At 38.6% G+C, this 18,776-nt stretch overlaps 8 protein-coding genes across 8 annotated transcripts; 3 read left to right on the top strand and 5 right to left on the bottom strand.

Moving 5' to 3' along the window:
* Positions 1 to 82: 82 nt before the first annotated feature.
* Positions 83 to 1,726, bottom strand: NUP49 (FG-nucleoporin NUP49; the record flags this gene model as incomplete). The annotated part of the gene is made up of 1 exon (XM_002499009.1): positions 83 to 1,726. The coding sequence occupies one exon, from the start codon at positions 1,724 to 1,726 to the stop codon at positions 83 to 85; it is 1,644 nt and encodes a 547-aa protein (XP_002499054.1).
* Positions 1,727 to 2,999: 1,273 nt separating this feature from the next.
* Positions 3,000 to 7,580, top strand: XRN1 (chromatin-binding exonuclease XRN1; the record flags this gene model as incomplete). Its single annotated transcript, XM_002499008.1, has 1 exon — positions 3,000 to 7,580. The coding sequence occupies one exon, from the start codon at positions 3,000 to 3,002 to the stop codon at positions 7,578 to 7,580; it is 4,581 nt and encodes a 1,526-aa protein (XP_002499053.1).
* Positions 7,581 to 7,620: 40 nt separating this feature from the next.
* BUD13 (Bud13p) lies at positions 7,621 to 8,463 on the bottom strand (the record flags this gene model as incomplete). Its single annotated transcript, XM_002499007.1, has 1 exon — positions 7,621 to 8,463. The coding sequence occupies one exon, from the start codon at positions 8,461 to 8,463 to the stop codon at positions 7,621 to 7,623; it is 843 nt and encodes a 280-aa protein (XP_002499052.1).
* Positions 8,464 to 8,615: 152 nt separating this feature from the next.
* On the top strand, positions 8,616 to 9,629 carry SAE2 (ssDNA endodeoxyribonuclease SAE2; the record flags this gene model as incomplete). Its single annotated transcript, XM_002499006.1, has 1 exon — positions 8,616 to 9,629. One exon carries the CDS (start codon positions 8,616 to 8,618, stop codon positions 9,627 to 9,629), a length of 1,014 nt encoding a protein of 337 aa, XP_002499051.1.
* Positions 9,630 to 9,715: 86 nt separating this feature from the next.
* Positions 9,716 to 12,388, bottom strand: AGC1 (citrin; the record flags this gene model as incomplete). The annotated part of the gene is made up of 1 exon (XM_002499005.1): positions 9,716 to 12,388. One exon carries the CDS (start codon positions 12,386 to 12,388, stop codon positions 9,716 to 9,718), a length of 2,673 nt encoding a protein of 890 aa, XP_002499050.1.
* Positions 12,389 to 12,662: 274 nt separating this feature from the next.
* On the bottom strand, positions 12,663 to 13,763 carry EAF3 (Eaf3p; the record flags this gene model as incomplete). The annotated part of the gene is made up of 1 exon (XM_002499004.1): positions 12,663 to 13,763. The coding sequence occupies one exon, from the start codon at positions 13,761 to 13,763 to the stop codon at positions 12,663 to 12,665; it is 1,101 nt and encodes a 366-aa protein (XP_002499049.1).
* Positions 13,764 to 14,145: 382 nt separating this feature from the next.
* YCK3 (casein kinase YCK3) lies at positions 14,146 to 15,786 on the top strand (the record flags this gene model as incomplete). Its single annotated transcript, XM_002499003.1, has 1 exon — positions 14,146 to 15,786. The coding sequence occupies one exon, from the start codon at positions 14,146 to 14,148 to the stop codon at positions 15,784 to 15,786; it is 1,641 nt and encodes a 546-aa protein (XP_002499048.1).
* Positions 15,787 to 16,370: 584 nt separating this feature from the next.
* DSE1 (Dse1p) lies at positions 16,371 to 18,137 on the bottom strand (the record flags this gene model as incomplete). The annotated part of the gene is made up of 1 exon (XM_002499002.1): positions 16,371 to 18,137. One exon carries the CDS (start codon positions 18,135 to 18,137, stop codon positions 16,371 to 16,373), a length of 1,767 nt encoding a protein of 588 aa, XP_002499047.1.
* Between the last annotated feature and the right edge of the window lie 639 nt (positions 18,138 to 18,776).

The raw sequence follows: 18,776 nt of genomic DNA, 5'->3' as shown, positions 1-18,776 counted from the left end.
GGTAAACGTCGGACGGTCTATTAAATCTCAAATATCATTGTATTTTTAATACAGAATACATACGAAAATTTAATTGTATTGACTATACTAGAAGGCGATCAGCCGTAACTTCTTTCATCTTTTGATGCAATTCTGCTATTCTTTCAGCGGTGTCCATAAACAATTGGAACTCCTCCACCACTGTAGAAACTAATGCGTTTAAACCGGTTTTCACTGCGAAAACATCCAAGGAATCATTTGAAGTGCCACCTTGGAATCCATCGGCCTTAGATCCAAAAACATCACTATCGATACCATTAACTGCACTTTCAATGTCAGAGAGTACACGGAAATATTCGTCCAACTTGCTTTGATAAGATTGAAGTTTATGGTGGAAAAATTTGTCCAACTCCATCGATGAAATTTTACTACCTGGCGTCAGTAGTTGTTGTAATATTATGGCAAATGTCTGTGTATCTGTTAAGTTTGCATCTGTAATTTCTTTGATAGATGTCAATTTCCTTAGATCTTGCGCCAGTGATTGGTTGGCTAGGGATTCGAATTTTAGTAGATATGCAATGTCTCTGGGAACTGAACCAATTAGCTCCATATGTTCTTCTGTGTCTGCTTTCAAATGTTGTGAAATTTGCACTTGTCTCTGCACGTATTGATCCAATTGTTCTATCTCTTGACGTAGTTGAGGGGGAAGATCTATTATTCTTGTCATAGTAGTAATCGGAAGCTGAGAAATTGAATTTATAGCAGCTTGTGGAGGTGCTTGTTGCTGCTGCTGCGTACCAAACAGTCCACCAGAACCGGCGTTTGAGGGATTGTTACCAAACAATGAACTTCCGGCAGGCTTGGAACCGAAAAGACCACCACCCATCGTATTAGTGTTGCTAGTGTTGCTAGGGTTGCCGAATAAAGAGGAACCTCCTCCTGCACTGCCACCAGCATTACTACCAAAGAGACCACCGCCTGTCGTTGAAGAGTTGTTGTTAGTGTTACCAAACAACGATGTGCCTGCTGGTTTAGAGCCAAATAACCCTCCTCCAGTACCTGTAGAACTATTGTTGTTGCTAGTGTTGCCAAAAAGACCACCTCCACCAGTGTTGGTATTGGTGCTACCAAATAACCCTCCACTTCCGGTATTTGTATTCGTGCTGTTGTTTGTGTTGCCAAATAGGCCACCACCTCCGGTGTTTGTGCTATTGTTCGTATTACCAAATAAGCTGCCACCTCCGGTGTTCGTATTATTATTATTATTATTAGTATTGGCACCACCAAATAAGCCACCGCCAGTTGTATTGTTGTTACTACTAGTATTCCCAAATAAACCTCCACCTCCAGTGTTATTTGTATTGGTATTACCGAAGAGTCCACCACCGCTGTTATTAGTGTTTCCAAACAGGCCACCAGAGCCGGTATTATTTGCACCGCTACTGCCACCAAGGAGACCTCCGCCCCCAGTATTAGGCTGTGCAGGTTTACCAAAACTGAATCCCGTACCAGTAGTGCCGCTGTCAGCAGGTTTGGCTCCGAATAACCCACCTCCTGTTGTAGATCCCTGGTTTTGATTACCGAATGAAAATCCTCCGCCAGTATTACCACCACTTGCAGTATTATTATTAGGCTGGCCAAAGCTAAATCCTCCACCTAATCCCGTGTTACCAGTATTGTTGTTTTGACCAAAAAGACCACCAGAAGCACTGGAGCCAGCCGATGCAGGCTTACCAAAATTGAACATTGTTGAAAATACGACTTGAACAAAAGGTTATACAACCCCACTAGAGGCTAATTGATTTCTATACAAGGTTATTAATTCAATTTTTCCTATGAGAATAGTTTGTATTCGATTCTTTGGATTAAGATTTTGGCCCTGTTGAAAAAAATGCTTTCGTTGGAAGTGATAATGATAATGATATTGATTAGCGGTTAAAATGTATATTTTAGATGGCGATAAGGCACCAGTAGAAAGGGCCAAAAGTACATCACAGATGGTACATAATAATATACATAATATTATATGGTGAAGTTTCCTTAGAAAGGCATGTCACAAGAAAGTCCTGGAGGTAATTAAAACCCCCCTCAAAATCGCACAATGGGTCTTCAAACAAGGTCAAAAATATGTTTACTTCTTCAACTCAGGGCTACCGTTGTACAGAGTGTTGAGGTATATATTTTCTATCTTATACCACTGATGGATTCAAGGATTTCAACGGGCGAAAATATCAGAACGATATTGAGAAATTGAGAGTATAGGTATAACCTTAGCTATTCCCTTATAAAAGTAGCCATCGTCTCAATATTAACACAGTATCTTCGGAGATTGAATAGGTAGGTTAACAATCTTCTCCAATCATCCATATGAGGTCATTGTGTTTGAAAATGGATTCAAATATTTTAGTATGATACAGCGGATGTCACCCAGCTATGTCACTTTAAATGCCTCTCTGGAAGAGTACATCACTGGAACCTTATGAGAATTATATCAGATTAATATGAGAGTATATATACTAGAGCTTTCACTGATACTATCGGCTCAAATCTAATTAGCCGCTGAAGGACTTGTTATTTTTATTTTCTGTTACCCTGCCAAACAGACGGCGATTAGCCGAGTCCGTGTATTGGTGGCAAACCTATTGCAAAACTAACGTGTCTTAACAACGACCCTTCAATCCCACATAATAAAACGAACCTTGAAGGACCGTTACTGATTTAGTGTGAAGACTAGCAAACTGCGGAAGGATAGTTTACTCTACACATCTATACTTCCATTTCCTTTTTCATTTTCTTTTTTTTTTTTCACTTTTTTTGTATTCTCTTCCTTTTCTCTGTAGTGATTAGAGCTAGCTTAAAAGAATTGAGAATACTAAAGAAAAAAATACAACTGACGGGTTCAGAGTTGAGACTACATTTGTAACAATAATATCATTTTTTTTCAATTGCATCTACTGCTCTGCATTTGTCCCCACTTTTAAAAGAAAAAGAGACGGCATATTTAATTAACACTATCAGTCATGGGTATTCCAAAATTCTTTAAATATATTGCCGAAAGATGGCCTATGATTTTACAACTTATTGAGGGCCAACATATTCCCGAATTTGACAATTTGTATTTGGATATGAATTCTATTCTTCATACTTGTACTCATGGTAATGATGACGATGTAACGAAAAGACTAACAGAAGAAGAAGTGTTTGGCAAAATATTTGTCTACATTGATCATTTATTCCACACGATTAAACCAAAGAAGGTTTTCTACATGGCAATTGATGGTGTAGCACCTCGTGCCAAGATGAATCAACAAAGAGCACGTAGATTCAGAACTGCAATGGATGCTGAAAAGGCTTTAAAGAAGGCAATTGAAAACGGTGAAGAAATTCCAAAAGGTGAGCCATTTGATTCTAATTCTATTACTCCTGGTACTGAATTCATGGCAAAATTGACGAAAAATTTACAGTATTTTATTCACGATAAGATTACGAATGATTCTAGTTGGAGAGATGTAAAAATTATTTTTTCTGGTCATGAAGTTCCCGGTGAAGGTGAGCATAAGATTATGGATTTTATTAGGAATATCAGAGGTCAAGGTGACTACAATCCTAATACGAGACATTGTATATATGGGCTTGATGCCGATTTGATTATGTTGGGTTTATCAGTACACGCTCCCCATTTTGCACTTTTGAGAGAAGAAGTTGTATTTGGTAAAAGAGGTAAAAAATCTACCGCTTTGGAACATCAAAATTTTTACCTGTTGCATATTTCATTATTGAGAGAATACATGGAATTAGAATTTGAAGAGATTGCAGATGAATTGCAATTTGAATACGATTTTGAACGTATACTGGATGATTTCATTCTGATCATGTTCGTTATTGGTAACGATTTCTTGCCCAATTTACCGGATCTTCATTTGAACAAGGAAGCTTTCCCCCTTTTGATGAAAACTTTCAAAGAAGCCCTTTTGCATGCAGATGGTTACATCAATTACAATGGTCAGATAAATTTAAAGACTTTAAGACTTTGGTTACATTACCTTTCTCAGTTTGAATTGATGATTTTTGAGAAAAACGACATTGATGTCCAATGGTTCCATCAAAGACTAGAAAACATTTCTCTTGAAGGTGCAGATCAAAGAGAACGTTCAGGGAAAAAACTGCTGGTTAAACAGCAGAAAAAGATTGCAGGTTATGTGAAGCCTTGGATATTGGATGTCGCAGCTAAGAGATATTCAGCTGACATTCCTGAGGAACAAATACCCACTTTGAAGTTAACTGACGAAGAAACGAAAGAGAATTTGGATTTCTTGAAACAGTTTGCCTTTGATTTGGGATTATTTGTAGCACATTCCAAATCTGATGATCGCTATTCTTTAAAGTTAGATGTTGATGCTATAAATCCTCAAGAAAGTGAGGAAGAGCACGAGGAACGTCAAAGGACGATAAGAAGAACTTTGAAGAAATATCAACAAGCAATCCTAGTGGAAGATAAAGAAGAGCTTGATAAGGAAAAGGAAACCTATAATGCAAGATTCGAGGATTGGAAAGATCGTTATTACAAAGAAAAATTAGGCTTTAGCATACATGATACTGAAAAATTAACTGATATCACAGAAAATTATGTGGAAGGTTTACAGTGGGTTTTGTACTACTACTATAGAGGCTGTGCCTCTTGGGGTTGGTATTATCATTATCATTATGCCCCCCGTATATCTGATTTGCAATTGGGTTTGGATCAAATCTTAGAATTTGAGAAAGGTATCCCCTTCACACCATTCCAACAATTGATGGCTGTTTTGCCTGAAAGATCGAAGAATTTGATCCCTGCTCCCTTCAGACCATTAATGTATGATGAAAAATCCCCAATTATTGATTTTTACCCTGCAGAAGTTGATACTGATAAAAATGGTAAGACAGCCGACTGGGAAGCTGTCGTTCTAATTTCATTCGTCGATGAGAAAAGATTGCAGGATGCTATGGCACCACTAATGTCCAAATTAACACCGGATGAAAAAGCAAGAAACACGGCAGGAACTGATTTGATCTATTCATTTAACCCACAAGTAGATGACATTTACAAGAGTCCTTTGAAGGGTCTATTCTCAGACATTGAGCATAACCACTGTGTGGAAAGAGAGTTTAATCCTCCCAAAGTGGAAGAAAGTCAATTCCGTTACGGACTTTTGCCAAATGCCAAGACGGGCATTAATCTGTTGGCTGGTTTCCCAACTTTGAAAACCTTACCTTTCACTTTTGAATTGCTTCTCAATGAAACTAGGATCTTTACAAGTCCTTCAAAGAGGGAGTCCATGGTTTTGCACATGAAGGACATTTATTCTGAAAACAACTTGTCATTAGATGTTTTGGCTAAGAGATACATGGATAAGGTTGTCTATACAAGATGGCCCTACTTAATGGAATCCAAGTTAGTCTCCATTTCTGATGGCGAAAATATTTTTGAAAGCAGTAATTCTGGGTCTGGAAAAAATTCCAAGTTTATCAACAGACCCCTGGATGAAGGTGAAAAGAGATTGTTTAGAACTATGGCGGCTAAGCTAAAGAATGAATATCAGTCTGCTAAAGCCGTCGATGTGGGCGATGTGTCTGTTATTGTCAAGGTCTTACCAGGAGCAGACTTAGTTAGAGATGCAAGAGGTGCTTATAGAAAAAGTTTCCAGAATGAACCCAAATATTATCCATTGCAGTTGATGGTGGAAACTGTTGCCAATGAAGATGAAAGATATAAGGAGAAGGATCCAGTTCCAATTGATCAAGAATTTCCTCAAGGTTCACAAGTAATATTTTTGGGTGATTATGCTTATGGTGGTGAGACCACTATTGATGGCTACAGCAATGCAACGAGATTGAAATTGACTGTGAAAAAGATGTCCATGAGGTCCGAACCCGCCATTGGTAAGGAAAGATACAAGATTGATACTGCCCTTGTCAAATATTTCCCCTCATACATTGTGTCTAAGAGGTTGCAACTACATCCTCTATTTTTGTCTAGGATTACTTCTAGATTCATGATCAGTGATCAGGCTGGTAAGAATGTCAACGTCGGTATTACTGTTAAGTTTGAAGCCCGTCATCAAAAAGTTTTGGGTTATGCTAGAAGGAACCCCAAAGGTTGGGAATACTCGAACTTGGCTCTCGATTTGATTAACGAATATAGAAAGTTGTTCCCCAAATTCTTCAACAAATTGGCCACAATACAAGGCAGCAACATGCCCTCCATTGATCAACTTTTCCCTGAACTATCTAGTGAACAGTGTGCTAAGCTCTTGCAAGATGTTACAGCTTGGTTAAAGAGCGTCACTGAAAAATTTGTGAACGTATCCTTGGAGAGTGATTCTCTAACAAAGGTTTCCATGCAAGCAGTTGAAGATTACATTGAAAAATATTCTTCTTACTTGGACCAGACAGAGAAAAAACAGCTTGCTAAGGTTCCATGTGAGGCAGTATTGGATCCTAAGTCCTCGTATGCTTTGCTACGTAGTCAGAGATTTGAATTAGGTGATCGTGTTGTTTACATCCAGGATTCCGGTAAGGTACCATTGTTCTCAAAGGGTACAGTGGTAGGTTACACTACTTTAGGTATGTCTTTGTCAATCCAAGTTCTATTCGATAACGAGATTGTTGCAGGTAACAACTTTGGTGGTAGACTCAGAACGAATCGTGGTTTGGGTCTTGATGCCTCATTCCTGCTCAACCTTACAAATAGGCAGTTCGTTTACCATTCCAAGGCATCTAAACAGGTTTCTAAGAAGCCAGTTTCAAATGCTGCACCAAAACAACATGTTGTTGACATCAAGAGGAAGAGAGCTCACGATCTTTTGAGTCACATTAAGAAAAATGACAAGGAAACTGAAGAGAAGTCTGATCCTGTCAAGGCTGCTGGTGAAAAACAAGGAAAATCTCCTGAAGAACAAGGCCCAAATTTTGCGTTTGTTAAAGGGGCTAATCCAACTTTGAATCCAGACCCGGCTAGTATGATTTACAATGCTGTTTTGAACCAATATGTACCTAACAATGCTAATTTCGGTGCTTCGGGCGGCCCTAAGGCATCCGGTATTCCGTACCAGGCACAACCAGGTTATCCACCACCACCACCATTTGTGCATATGCCTCCCCCACCAATGGGTATGCCCATGCCTCCACCATACGGAGGACCTATGCCACCTCCACATATGGGTGGATTCGTTCCTCCACCTATTCCGGATGTCGCGTTCCAGGGCCTAAAAATTGAGGAAAAAGAAACTGATGGATTGAAGCAAATGCTTCAAGCTGGTGCCTCTGACAAGCCTAACAATGGTAAATCCGCTAATGCCAAATTACATCAAGGCGGCAAACCCCATGGCGGCAAACCACACAATGGAAAGCCCAATGGCGATAAACCATTTGGTTCAAAGACCGGCAGCAATGGTAAACCAACTGGTAACGGTAAGCCAGGCGGCGGTAACTGGAATAAAGACAAGGACGGTTCCTCGAAACCCCATTTTTCAAAGGGAAACCCTAATGGCAACCGTAAGTTTTCTCGTGGAGGTAAATCCAAGTCGAAGCCCAGGACACCTGTTGGCGAAGTGAGTACTTAAAGTTCCGCAATGAGTATTATATATAACTAATTAGTTTGGATTAGTAGTCTTCTCGTAAAGCGTATTCCTGCTGTTTTTTTTCGTTGAGTTCATTTTGTTTGGCAAACCATTTCCGTTCGAATCCGTTTGATCTATCTACGCCATCCCATCGGCATCCTGGAGAAATTCCAAATCTGTTCTCAGGATAAACATTTGCGTAAAGTTTCCTCCCCATAAGTGATACTGGTTCCTTATGATTATGGGATGAAATACCAAACGTCCTGGCAGGATCATCAAAACTCTCCGATTGCTCTTTTGTTCTTTCCTTCGGTATTCTAGTAAGTCCATTTTGGACCATAAACAACTGTACTTCCCCCATATTCAATTCTCTTATTCTTCTTTGTCTAACAACTTCTCGAAGATCTTTTTCTTTCTCCTCCTTGTTCAATATTTCTTCATAGTTGGCAATTTTATTCCCCTTTTCATCCCTGAACACTGTCTCTTGGCTCTTCTGAGATTTTTGGATCTGCCTTCGTTGATCTAATTCCTTCTGTGTAATCTGTGAATCCATTTGTTCAGCTGTCTGTAACCCAGCATGTGCTCCCGAAGACAGCTTAGCTTTATTGTTCACTTGTCCAACATCACCATGATCCTCACGACTACTCTTCCGATCAATCACTTCATTGGTATCTAGATTCTTCCATAGAGTCTTTGGTTTAGAGGTTTTATCCTTAGTTGCATTAAAAGTAGATGCGTTTTTGGTGAACCTTCTTTGTGAGCTTTCAGTGATGTTCAATTGACTACCAGAGTCCTGCTTAACCTTCTTGTCTGAACTCTTCTTCTTCTTTTTGGACTTATCACTTCCTGTACCGTAAAGATCATTGAGATAATTATTTAACGACATGCCTCAGAGCAACTTAGATTGTATGATTCTGTATTTTTGGCTGGCATATATGGTGTTCAGTAGCTTGAAGATGATCTTCGCGATGAGCTTCGAGATAGACGCTTTCATGTAAAATACTAGTAGTGATTGAAAAGACCAAACTTAAGAAGCAGATGCAGCTTCAATCAAATCTTGCCGTTCTTCTCGAGTTCGATTTGAATAGGCTATTGGCGGTTCAGAGTGATGTTACGCTGCTGATATCAAGACGTGTACGTGAACTTTTAGACAGGTCCAAAGAATTAGTCGATGAGCATTCTACGATTAATGATAAGGATGAAGATAAGGGCGATACAAGCATTGGAATAGTTGGAGGAGATCGTTCTAACCATCAAGTGGATGATGGGGATGACAGTGACGATTTTATTTTAACACAATTGGGCGAACATACTGGTGAAAAGATATGGACCCATGAAAATGAGGATTTAGTGACACTACGTGCTGAATTGCCTAAAGCTGATATTAGTTCGCCACTCAAAGAAAGTCAAAGTCTGCCGGATTCCTATAACCACATGAAGAATGATTCCAGAGAACTCGATGTGCAAGTGGAAGAGGACGAACTGCCGTCTGCCAATAATAATAGCAGGAAAGAATTATCTCAAGTTACTAAAAAACTATGTGTTCGATTCCCTGATAATAAGCCTGTTGTACCGCGGACAAATTTTAATATTAATCCCTATACCGGTAAGCCATGGATATTAGAGGATTTTAAAAGGAATGAAGATATTAATTCTGTCAAGAAACGTCAACAGAATATGAAAGCACAAAAGATTTATGCTGAAGGGTTTCCACCACCAGAAGCTGGTAGGCAATCTTTAATAGATAAAGAAATAAGCAAAGGAGTGGAAAATAATTTCTACGAATTTGAAAATTTAAGAGATAGATCACACTCACCGCCAGGCTTTGGAAGACTAGATTTTCCTAATACACAGGAAAGATTTGACGACAAGCAAAAATCTCAAAATATTATATTTCATAAGACTAAATGGAGATTCCGTAAAGCTACTTGTAATGCTGTCCCGCCATATGAGAGGGAATTTTTGTTCAAGAATGATAAACTAAATGAAATTGTTGACGATGGGACCTTCGAGTGGAATGATGCTGAATTGCAGATATACACAAGAAAATGATATGGTTATTTGATTAATTAGTTTACGATTGTAATGTCATTAAAATTTAGATTAAATAAGAAATAAATAATGAAATGAAGACTGTTTTATTTGCCCGATGCAATACTCTTCAAAGAGTCCTGGAATTTGGTATAAACGTCATAGTTGAAGTGTGAAAAATTGTTGTCCAAATCAATAAATAACTTGGCCACTTGACAACTCTTGTAGTAATAGTTCAAATAGTTACTGCTGTAAGGATCTACCGTGGGGCTGAAAAAATCGGTTTGGTAAGAATCCTCGACAGTAATAGGTTGGGATGAAGATTTCAGTTTTCTGAAAAATGAAGTAAATGAATTTGCGACCGTTGGAATTTCTTCGTCAAAATCGTGAGTTGGAGATCTAAAAGTCTTATTTGGCTTGGGGACAAGATCTTTGAACATTTCATATGCAGCTAGAGTAAATCCAAACTGCGGAGAACTTCTTAGAACACGGGCACCACCACCTTTGAAAAAACTTTTGAAGCTTTCCTCCTTAAGAATGGTTTTAATAGCATCCTTAATACCATGGTATTTCATTTCACCCTTGCGTGGAGCTATTTGCAATCTAGTTTTAACCACATCACATGGTGTAGTTAAAAATGCTGCTGGCATTCCTGCTAATGCACCGGAGAATAGTAATTCCCAAGTCTTCAGGCGACTTCTACCAGTATTACTTTGTGGATCGAAATTGAAAACATCCCTTTTAACATGGGAATATGTTGGGAAATATATTGCAGAAAATGGGACGTCTCTCAAGAGACATGCAGTTAAACCCTTATAAAGACCAGAGAATCCCAATTTTCTAACTATACTAAACGCTGTCATTTCTGATTGAGCCAAATTTTCAAGGGCATACTCGGATTTCACTTGTAGTCGTATTTTAACAACTTCCAGTGGATTGGTAAAAATGACTTGACAAGCACCTGCAGAGGCACCAGCCAGAACTTCTGATGTTAAAGTAATTTTGCCCTTCTTATCCGAAAGAGTCTTTCTCATCAAGTCATTAACGGTCAACTTAATAGCTTTTTCTGGTGCGACACCAAGTAACTGTGGACCTAATCCAGAATATAACCCTTTGACACCATCCCTAGAGAGAACTTTGGAAAAACAATCAAAGGAATTTGTATATTGTGACAACGACCGTTGTGCTTGCATTCTTGTTTTGACCAAATCGATGGGGTAGACTGCGGTAGCGCCAATACATCCTGCGACGGATCCTAAGGAAAAGTTGTAAATGGAATCAAAAATGGGGTAGAAATAATAGTTTGTATAAAGAGAGTCTTTTTGAATTCTACGCAATTCCATCTGGTGTACTACATCGTTCAAATAATTGGGGTTCAAAATTTTCATAAAATCTTCTGTAGTTAAGTTATACCAGAAACTGGCAAGATCGGATCTGGGGATGAAGAAATCAAAGAAACTCGTAGGCTTTGTAGATAACGAATTGTGCACCACCGCACTCTGGTGGAAGCCCTCCACCAATTCTTGGTATGTGTCATTAAATGTTTCTAATTGCTTACGACGTCCACTAATACCATGAACATATTCGTTGTGAATGAAATTATCAATTTGAGAATCTTCATGATGCATCTGCAACTTTTTTCGTGTGTTATTCTCTTTAGAATTGGCAACAATGGAAAACAATAAGTTAATCTGTGAAGGTGAAAACTCTATAATGTTGTTAACTTTATTGTATTGGGTGTTTAAAATTTGTAAAAGATCCATCTTTGTAATTGGACGTTCTCTCAAATCTCTTTCAGTAAAATCGTTAACGGTAGCATATCGGATGAGAGCTTGGTTAAGTAAATCAAAATTTTGAAATAAATAAAAAAGGTCCTTAAAGACATTGAATGCAATGGCGTTATTGTTAGATTTAATTAAATCTGTGTTGGTCAAATTTAATGATTCGAAAACATCGGTAGATATACGATGTGAGTAGAATAATTTTAAAAGGTAAACCAATTGATTTTTATTAAGTGCCAAGCATTTTTTAATTGGATCCATGTGAGCCAACTTACTAAATCCAACGTACAATTTTTCATTTTTCAAATCATTTTGTAAAATGGTTACAATGGAGTTTAAGCTTAAAAAGGGACCTTCTTCGAAACTATATGGGTAGCATTCATAGAATTTTAAAAACTTAAACTTATCCCAATCTAGGAACAAATCATTCGTCAAAGCAAATTCATCCTTGGAACAACTGTGTAAAAGCTTAATTGTACTTTTAAATTGGGTTAAATTTAGTAAAAGGTCGTCAAAGCTTAAAAATTTACTACCATAATTAATTGATTTTACTCTTGCATCATCTGCTGCCATTCCTGGCTTAACATTGGATTGTTTAACAGCATCCTGTAACTGCTGCCGCCGGTTAGCTCTAATCCTTTCGACGTCGAATTTTCGAAAAAATTCATACAGAATAATTAGATGGTAGTTGTCGTATTCCAATAGATTGTTAAAATGGAACCAATCGTTGATGTTTAAATATCCTTTGTTAGTTTCATCAAGTGCAAAGAAAATGCATCCAAATGCATTTGGGGGAATCTGATTTAAGTTAAACGAGTGATCTGTAAACTTCGAATAAAGCGTTTTAGAACTTGAAATTAAATTGATAAAATCATTATACGTTAAAATTAATTGTCCACTAGTACCTTTACCTTGCTCTGTTGCAAGATCCGTTGCGAATTTCTGAAAAATTTCCACTTGTTGGAGTTTTTTCTCACTAAAAGAATTCACTTGTTCCATTCCCTACTAATTTACGTCGATAATCATTCCAAATCCAATTGAGTACTGGGCAATTGGGCGGGTTCTTTCTACGATTCGATAAGTATAAAGTGTAAGTTTATTTGTTTTCTTTCTCTCTTGTGCTTCGTTCTCTTAGGGACAAAATTTTTGCCCGTATTCAGAAATGATAAAATACACTTTAAGCTGAAAAACTGGTCAGAAACAAGATGAATTTTGCCAGATTCCTGGCATATTGTTTTACATGAACGTAAACTTCTTTTCCCTTGTCTATGTATTATAAACCTAAAGCTACACCTTCGTATTGACTCGATGTATTCACATAAGTTTCCTCCTTACCGTTAAATAATCTTTCCATATTCGTTACTATCCATTCGAACAGGTGCTCTGTTCGCCTTACAATCAACTGGCAACTTTGACCGTCCATCGTTGTTGTCGCCATAAGATCGGGCAAAATACTCAGTAACCTTAGTAAATGAATAGGCCCATACAGGTGTAGTACACTCGTATTTGCGTATTTTTCCTTTTGTAAAAGTTCTTCGTATTGCAGTCTTTCTAATCTGTACAGCAGTAGTAAAGGGAGACTACGCTCGAAATAAAGCCTCAGACCCATACAGTATTCTGACAATTGGGACTGTTGTGCTGGTGATTCCAGCTCGTTCGAAGCACTAGCTTCATACTCCTCTAGCAGCTGCTGCACCGTTAGTACTGGTGACGGTATCTTGCACACTTTTTTATCCTTCGTCACGTATTCCCAGTCGTCCACAAGCAGTGATTTCAATTTTACCGGAATGTGTAACGTTATCTTGGGCGCACTACCTTGTGGAAGCGGCACCGTTCCCGCGGTAGTGGGGCCATGCGACCCCTGTTTAGTGCTGCTGGTCCCATTGTTACCGCTTGTCGTGGTATTACCGTTTTCACCGGGATTAGAAGAAGAACGACCTGATGATGAAGTTCTAGGAACAGTGCCGGTTTCAGACGGTCTACCTCTCTTGAGAACATTTTCCTTGCGCTTCTTCTGCTCTTGCTGTTGCTTCTTAGCTTCTTTTGCCTCTTCGATGAGCCTTTTCTTCAACCCTAGATTTTCGTCGTTGTATTCACGTATTCTGTCCAACCCAATCCATTCGTCCCAGGTAGACTTCCAGCCCTGATAATGCACAAAGTAACATTCTTGACCTGCTAAAGACTCAGGAACTCCGCCTAATGCCTTGGTATCCTCCGACAATTCCTCCTTATCCTTTTTCATGGATACCGAAACCTCTTGACCATCCTGAACCACGGAAACACTCTGAGTGGTCGGATTCCAGATGCGTAAAACCTTGGCCTCATAAAGCATGGGCCCATGGTATGCTAGACACTTCCCTCCTACTTCGAGCATCGCTAATTGACTCTCTTACAAGCGGTTAAAGTCGATATTTTGCTAGTGAAATTCTTGTAATGTGAGTTCTGATAACATTCTTTTTTTTTTTTTCCTTGATACTTTCCCGCCTCGTACTTCGTGATATGAAAAATAAGAGCCACATGAAAAATTACAAAATAGTTTGAAGGTAAGCAATTACGCAAATACCGTTAGAGGATTAAGAAGTTTAAAAAAAAGTGTTTAGAGTGGTAATTAAGGCCATTGGATTGCAGTGGAGAAAATTATTGTATTAAAAATTGTGGTATAGAAATTCGTTCTGTTTCTTTTGGTTCACGGTAAGGTTCAGAAAGAGATAAATACGGGAAAACAACAGAAGCACTAGTAATAAAATATAAGAATAATGTCCCGGTCTAGTCAGCATGTAGTGGGAATTCACTATGCTGTGGGGGCGAAGATTGGGGAAGGTTCATTTGGTGTTATATTTGAAGGTGAGAATATTTTGAACAGTGGTAGTAGTGGCAGAGAGGACGACTTTGGCAGAAGACCATCAGCACCCGTTGCAATTAAGTTTGAGCCACGCAGATCCGACGCACCACAGCTGAGGGACGAATTTAGGGCATATAGGATTTTAAACAATTGTCGAGGTATTCCGCATGCGTATTATTTCGGACAAGAAGGCATGCACAACGTTTTAATTTTAGATTTACTGGGACCAAGTCTTGAAGATCTTTTCGAATGGTGTGGTAGGAAATTTTCTATAAAGACTACATGTCTCGTTGCTAAACAAATGATTGATCGTGTTAGAATTATTCATGAACACGATTTAATCTACAGAGATATTAAACCCGATAATTTTCTCATTTCTGAATTCCAAAGAACTTTACCGGATAGACAAATTGTTAAAGATGTTGCATTGTCAGCTGGTGGTGATCCTAATTTAATCTATATGGTTGATTTTGGTATGGCCAAACAATACAGAGATCCGAGGACGAAACAACACATTCCGTATCGTGAAAGAAAATCCCTGAGTGGTACGGCTAGGTATATGTCTATCAATACACATTTTGGACGCGAGCAGTCTCGAAGAGATGATTTAGAATCATTAGGACACGTCTTTTTCTATTTCTTAAGAGGCTCACTACCATGGCAAGGTTTAAAGGCTTTAAACAATAAATTGAAGTACGAAAAAATCGGACTTACGAAGCAAAAGTTAAATCCTGATGAATTATTAATGGATTTCATCCCAGCGCAATTTGGAGCATATTTAAAATATGCGCGCTCCTTAAGATTTGAAGAAGAACCCGATTATGATTATTTAATCTCATTAATGGATGACACCCTACATTGTATGGGTATGGAAGACGATGGTCATTACGATTGGATGGATTTAAATGATGGTCAAGGTTGGAACATAAAGGTTAATAAAAGGGCTAATTTACACGGATATGGTAATGCTGTGCCAAGACATGACCATCAGCAGAATGTGAACAACAATAACGCTAATGCAAATGCTAACGCAAATGCAAATGTCAATGCTAACGAAAATTCCAATTTAAACTTAGCTCAAGGTAATTCACCGTACGTTAATAACACTAACGGCAATGGCAATCTAGTGGGTAATAATAACAACTTACAGAATTCTAATGCAGCTATGGCCGCTAGCTTGGGTAATACACCAAAAAGTAGACCTCATTCAAGCCATAGAAATTCGTTGACTTATGCAAAACAAAAACTGAAGTTGGCTAACAGCTCACCAATTGCAGGTGTGAATCCAACATCACAACCGCCAAATAGAAATAGAACTTATGATTCAATGGGCAGCCATGCGCTAAAATCTCAAACAAACGGAATGTACAATGATTACAGAGGCGGTGGTGGTATGAGAGTAGATGATCCAAACGCAATGTACTATCATAGACAAATGTTGCAACGACAGCAACGCGCTCAACAACACCAACAACTGATACAAAGATCCCAGGAAGATGAAGGTCTCTACGAAGATGCAGGTTTTTGCTCAAGGGTTTGCTGCGGTTGGTGCTGATATGGGGCGGGGCCCGGCAAAATGAATCTCTTTTCTTTTCTTTTTTGTATATGATAATCACACGAACAAGAGATTTGGTCAATTGGTATCCACCTTTGCAGCTATCACACCTTTTAGTCTCGCCTCATTCCACGTAGATCGTGTGCGCAGCGCGTAATGAAAGAGGATAACGGCTTGTGTTGAACGTTATTATAAATTTCCCTTTTTTTTAAAGCCACCAATGGGTTTATGAGTGTCGATGCTCTTACCAATTCGAAATGAGAAATTACAATAGATAATAATTTAAAAAAATATGAATTGAGAAATTAAAAAACAAAGATAAATTGAATAAAATTAAAATCGAATAAAAAAATGCTTTAATCGTTAACACTGCATGCACCTAAATTATGTATATTTTCCCAACAGTACATATGTCATATCGGAAAAATAATAAAAATACGAAGTTGAAAGAAAAAAAAAATAATACACTGTATTTCCAGTTACCAATTCAATGGTTTACTTCTTAAATGTTTCCCATCTCTTTTTTTTTTTGCTTTTTTGTTTTTTTTACCATGGTTCCCTAGATTTCATAACTTAATTCTTTTTCAAAGAATTTCACTGGTGGAAACCCTTGATATTGGACCTTCTAGTGTGAAGTTACTACCATTTGGATCATGAGACTGTAACATATACTGCTTGTTGTATTCTAGTGGTTCGTGTTCGGATTCTGAGCTTAGTGTAAAAGACGAGCTACCTTCGAGACCAACGGAGGATGGGGATGATGAGATAGAGGAAACTTCCGATGACATAAGTGTAGAATCGGATTCGCCTTGGGTTTTTTCCCCCTCGTAATGGTATATGGGACCAAAGTTATATTCTTTGGATGAATTGTCGTGCTTGACATTTTGTAAGGGGCATTCTACCTGACAAATTTTATGCAAACCCAATTCTTGAGAATCTACTGTAGCCAACGAACCATTACCCAGGGTATCCATTAATAGTGATCCATGAACTCTGTCAGTAGATTCTGTAAATTTCTTTTGACCTCCGTTTACCACAATACTACCACACTGGTTAATCTCATGTAAAGTTTCTTGTTCAACACTTTCCAGGAGAATAGAATTGAAACCTTGTGATGGGATACATTTTTTGATACCTGATAGGCGGTGTAGGTCCCATGAGACAACATAACCTTGGTCATCGCCGGTATACAAAGTCTTCGTTGGTTCATGGTAGGTCAAAGATTCGATACAACCTTTCATGGGCATTATTTCACATTGGTTCTCACCATCGGTAGATCTAATGTCCCATATCCTGGCTACATCATTGAAACAATTGACCACATGGAATTCATCAATCCAAATACAGTCTCGCGACACGTGTGAGTGCATTGGTGTCCTCAATGAGCTGGAAGAATTTGCATTCTTGTTGCCGTCGGGGATGTACAGATTGCCGCCACGGCGGTCGCTTCTCAAATCCAGCAGGGCAATACCACTATCACCGAATTGGGAACCACATAATGCCATCAAATAGGGATTGCGGAAATCGTTAATTGCAAAGGATTCCAGTCCGGGGAAACTTTGTAGGTATTGAGGAGACTTTGGTCTGTTCAGTTCATATATGAAAAGTGAATCGTTGATTATCGAAGCGAACCCCGAGCCGGCCCAAGGTTTTAATCGTCTGATGGGCAAAGATGCATATGATTGTAACCAATTATCCAAGGTGGCGGGCATATTACGGCTCAAATATTTACCGTGATTATACCTTCTGACAATTTTTGCATTACCGTTTTCTCTAGAGGTGGATATCAAATTTACTATACCGTCCTGATGTCCTGTTAGCAACAGTTGGTCATGGCCTTCCACGTACTCAGCAGGATACTCTAGGGGAGAGAGTAGACAAGCTGAAGTGATTGGTTTACCTGGTACGCTAATAGACTGTAATTCGTAAAGCTTGGTGGGTTCCCCATGACGATCTTGGCTAATGTTGAAAAGTTTTAAATTATCTCTTTCATTCATGTTGGATACCAATAGAGTATCACGAACCACTGATAAGTCTGTTGGTAAGGAAGTGGAATTATTATCATGGTTAACCTTCCAGTATTCAGATTTTAGCTTCCTTGTAGTATAATGGTCATTAAACTCCTCCGAAACTTTCTTCAAAAGAGGCGAACCAATTCTGGAAGTATCGTGAAGCCACGACTTAGCATGGTGTTCGCCACTTTTGCGGCGAGAGGCGTCTCTTGTCTTAACAATCATAGCGGGTTGCCTAAATACCTTAACTGGTTGATAGTAGTTTGTTTCCATCAGTTGCACGATGATATAGGCGCACTGGAAGTAAAAAATATTAATACTACGAGGTCTCTCATTCATTCGTTTTGCTTTTATATTCAACCTAAGATAATGTTTCGGCTTTTAGGACCAGCCATTCATGGGCGGCAACCTCTGGACCTCCCTGACCAGCTCCGTAAAACAAAACAAACAAAATTGGAAGGAAAAATAAAGTTTCTCATGTAAGCATTATCTTACGTGCCATTATGACACACGCAGCAGTCATACGGCTCGAGAAACTTTCGGTGTTTTGTCAATTGTTAATGTTGGTGTTTTCTCTGTTGTTGTTTGTTGTTTATATGTAAATAACCGCCATGCTGGGTTTAAAACAAGCCAGCACCGTTCAAAGTGATGTTACCTAACACTTGATATACGATTGAATTGTGACTTAGCTCTCACCATTGCGGTAGCCGTACTTGCATTTCCCAGTAAATCTGTTTACAATTGCGAGCAAGATACTGTATGTTTGGTAAATATACTGCATTGTTGGGTGCGGCATTGTCATGAATTTCGCATTGTCTTGGGTATCACATCTTTATGTCGCTAAGTCAACTTCTGGGCTTGGAAAATGAGATGAGCTAAGGGTATTGTGGAAGTCTTGGAATAATACGTAGATATTACAATATGGGAGTTTTCCTTTTCTTCAGTCGACTTCTTATTTTTTACCCTTATAGGTTCTAT

Source organism: Zygosaccharomyces rouxii (genome assembly GCF_000026365.1).
Source record: "Zygosaccharomyces rouxii strain CBS732 chromosome E complete sequence".
Classification (NCBI taxonomy): Eukaryota; Fungi; Ascomycota; class Saccharomycetes; order Saccharomycetales; family Saccharomycetaceae; genus Zygosaccharomyces; species Zygosaccharomyces rouxii.
This window is presented reverse-complemented; position numbering and strand designations above follow the sequence as displayed.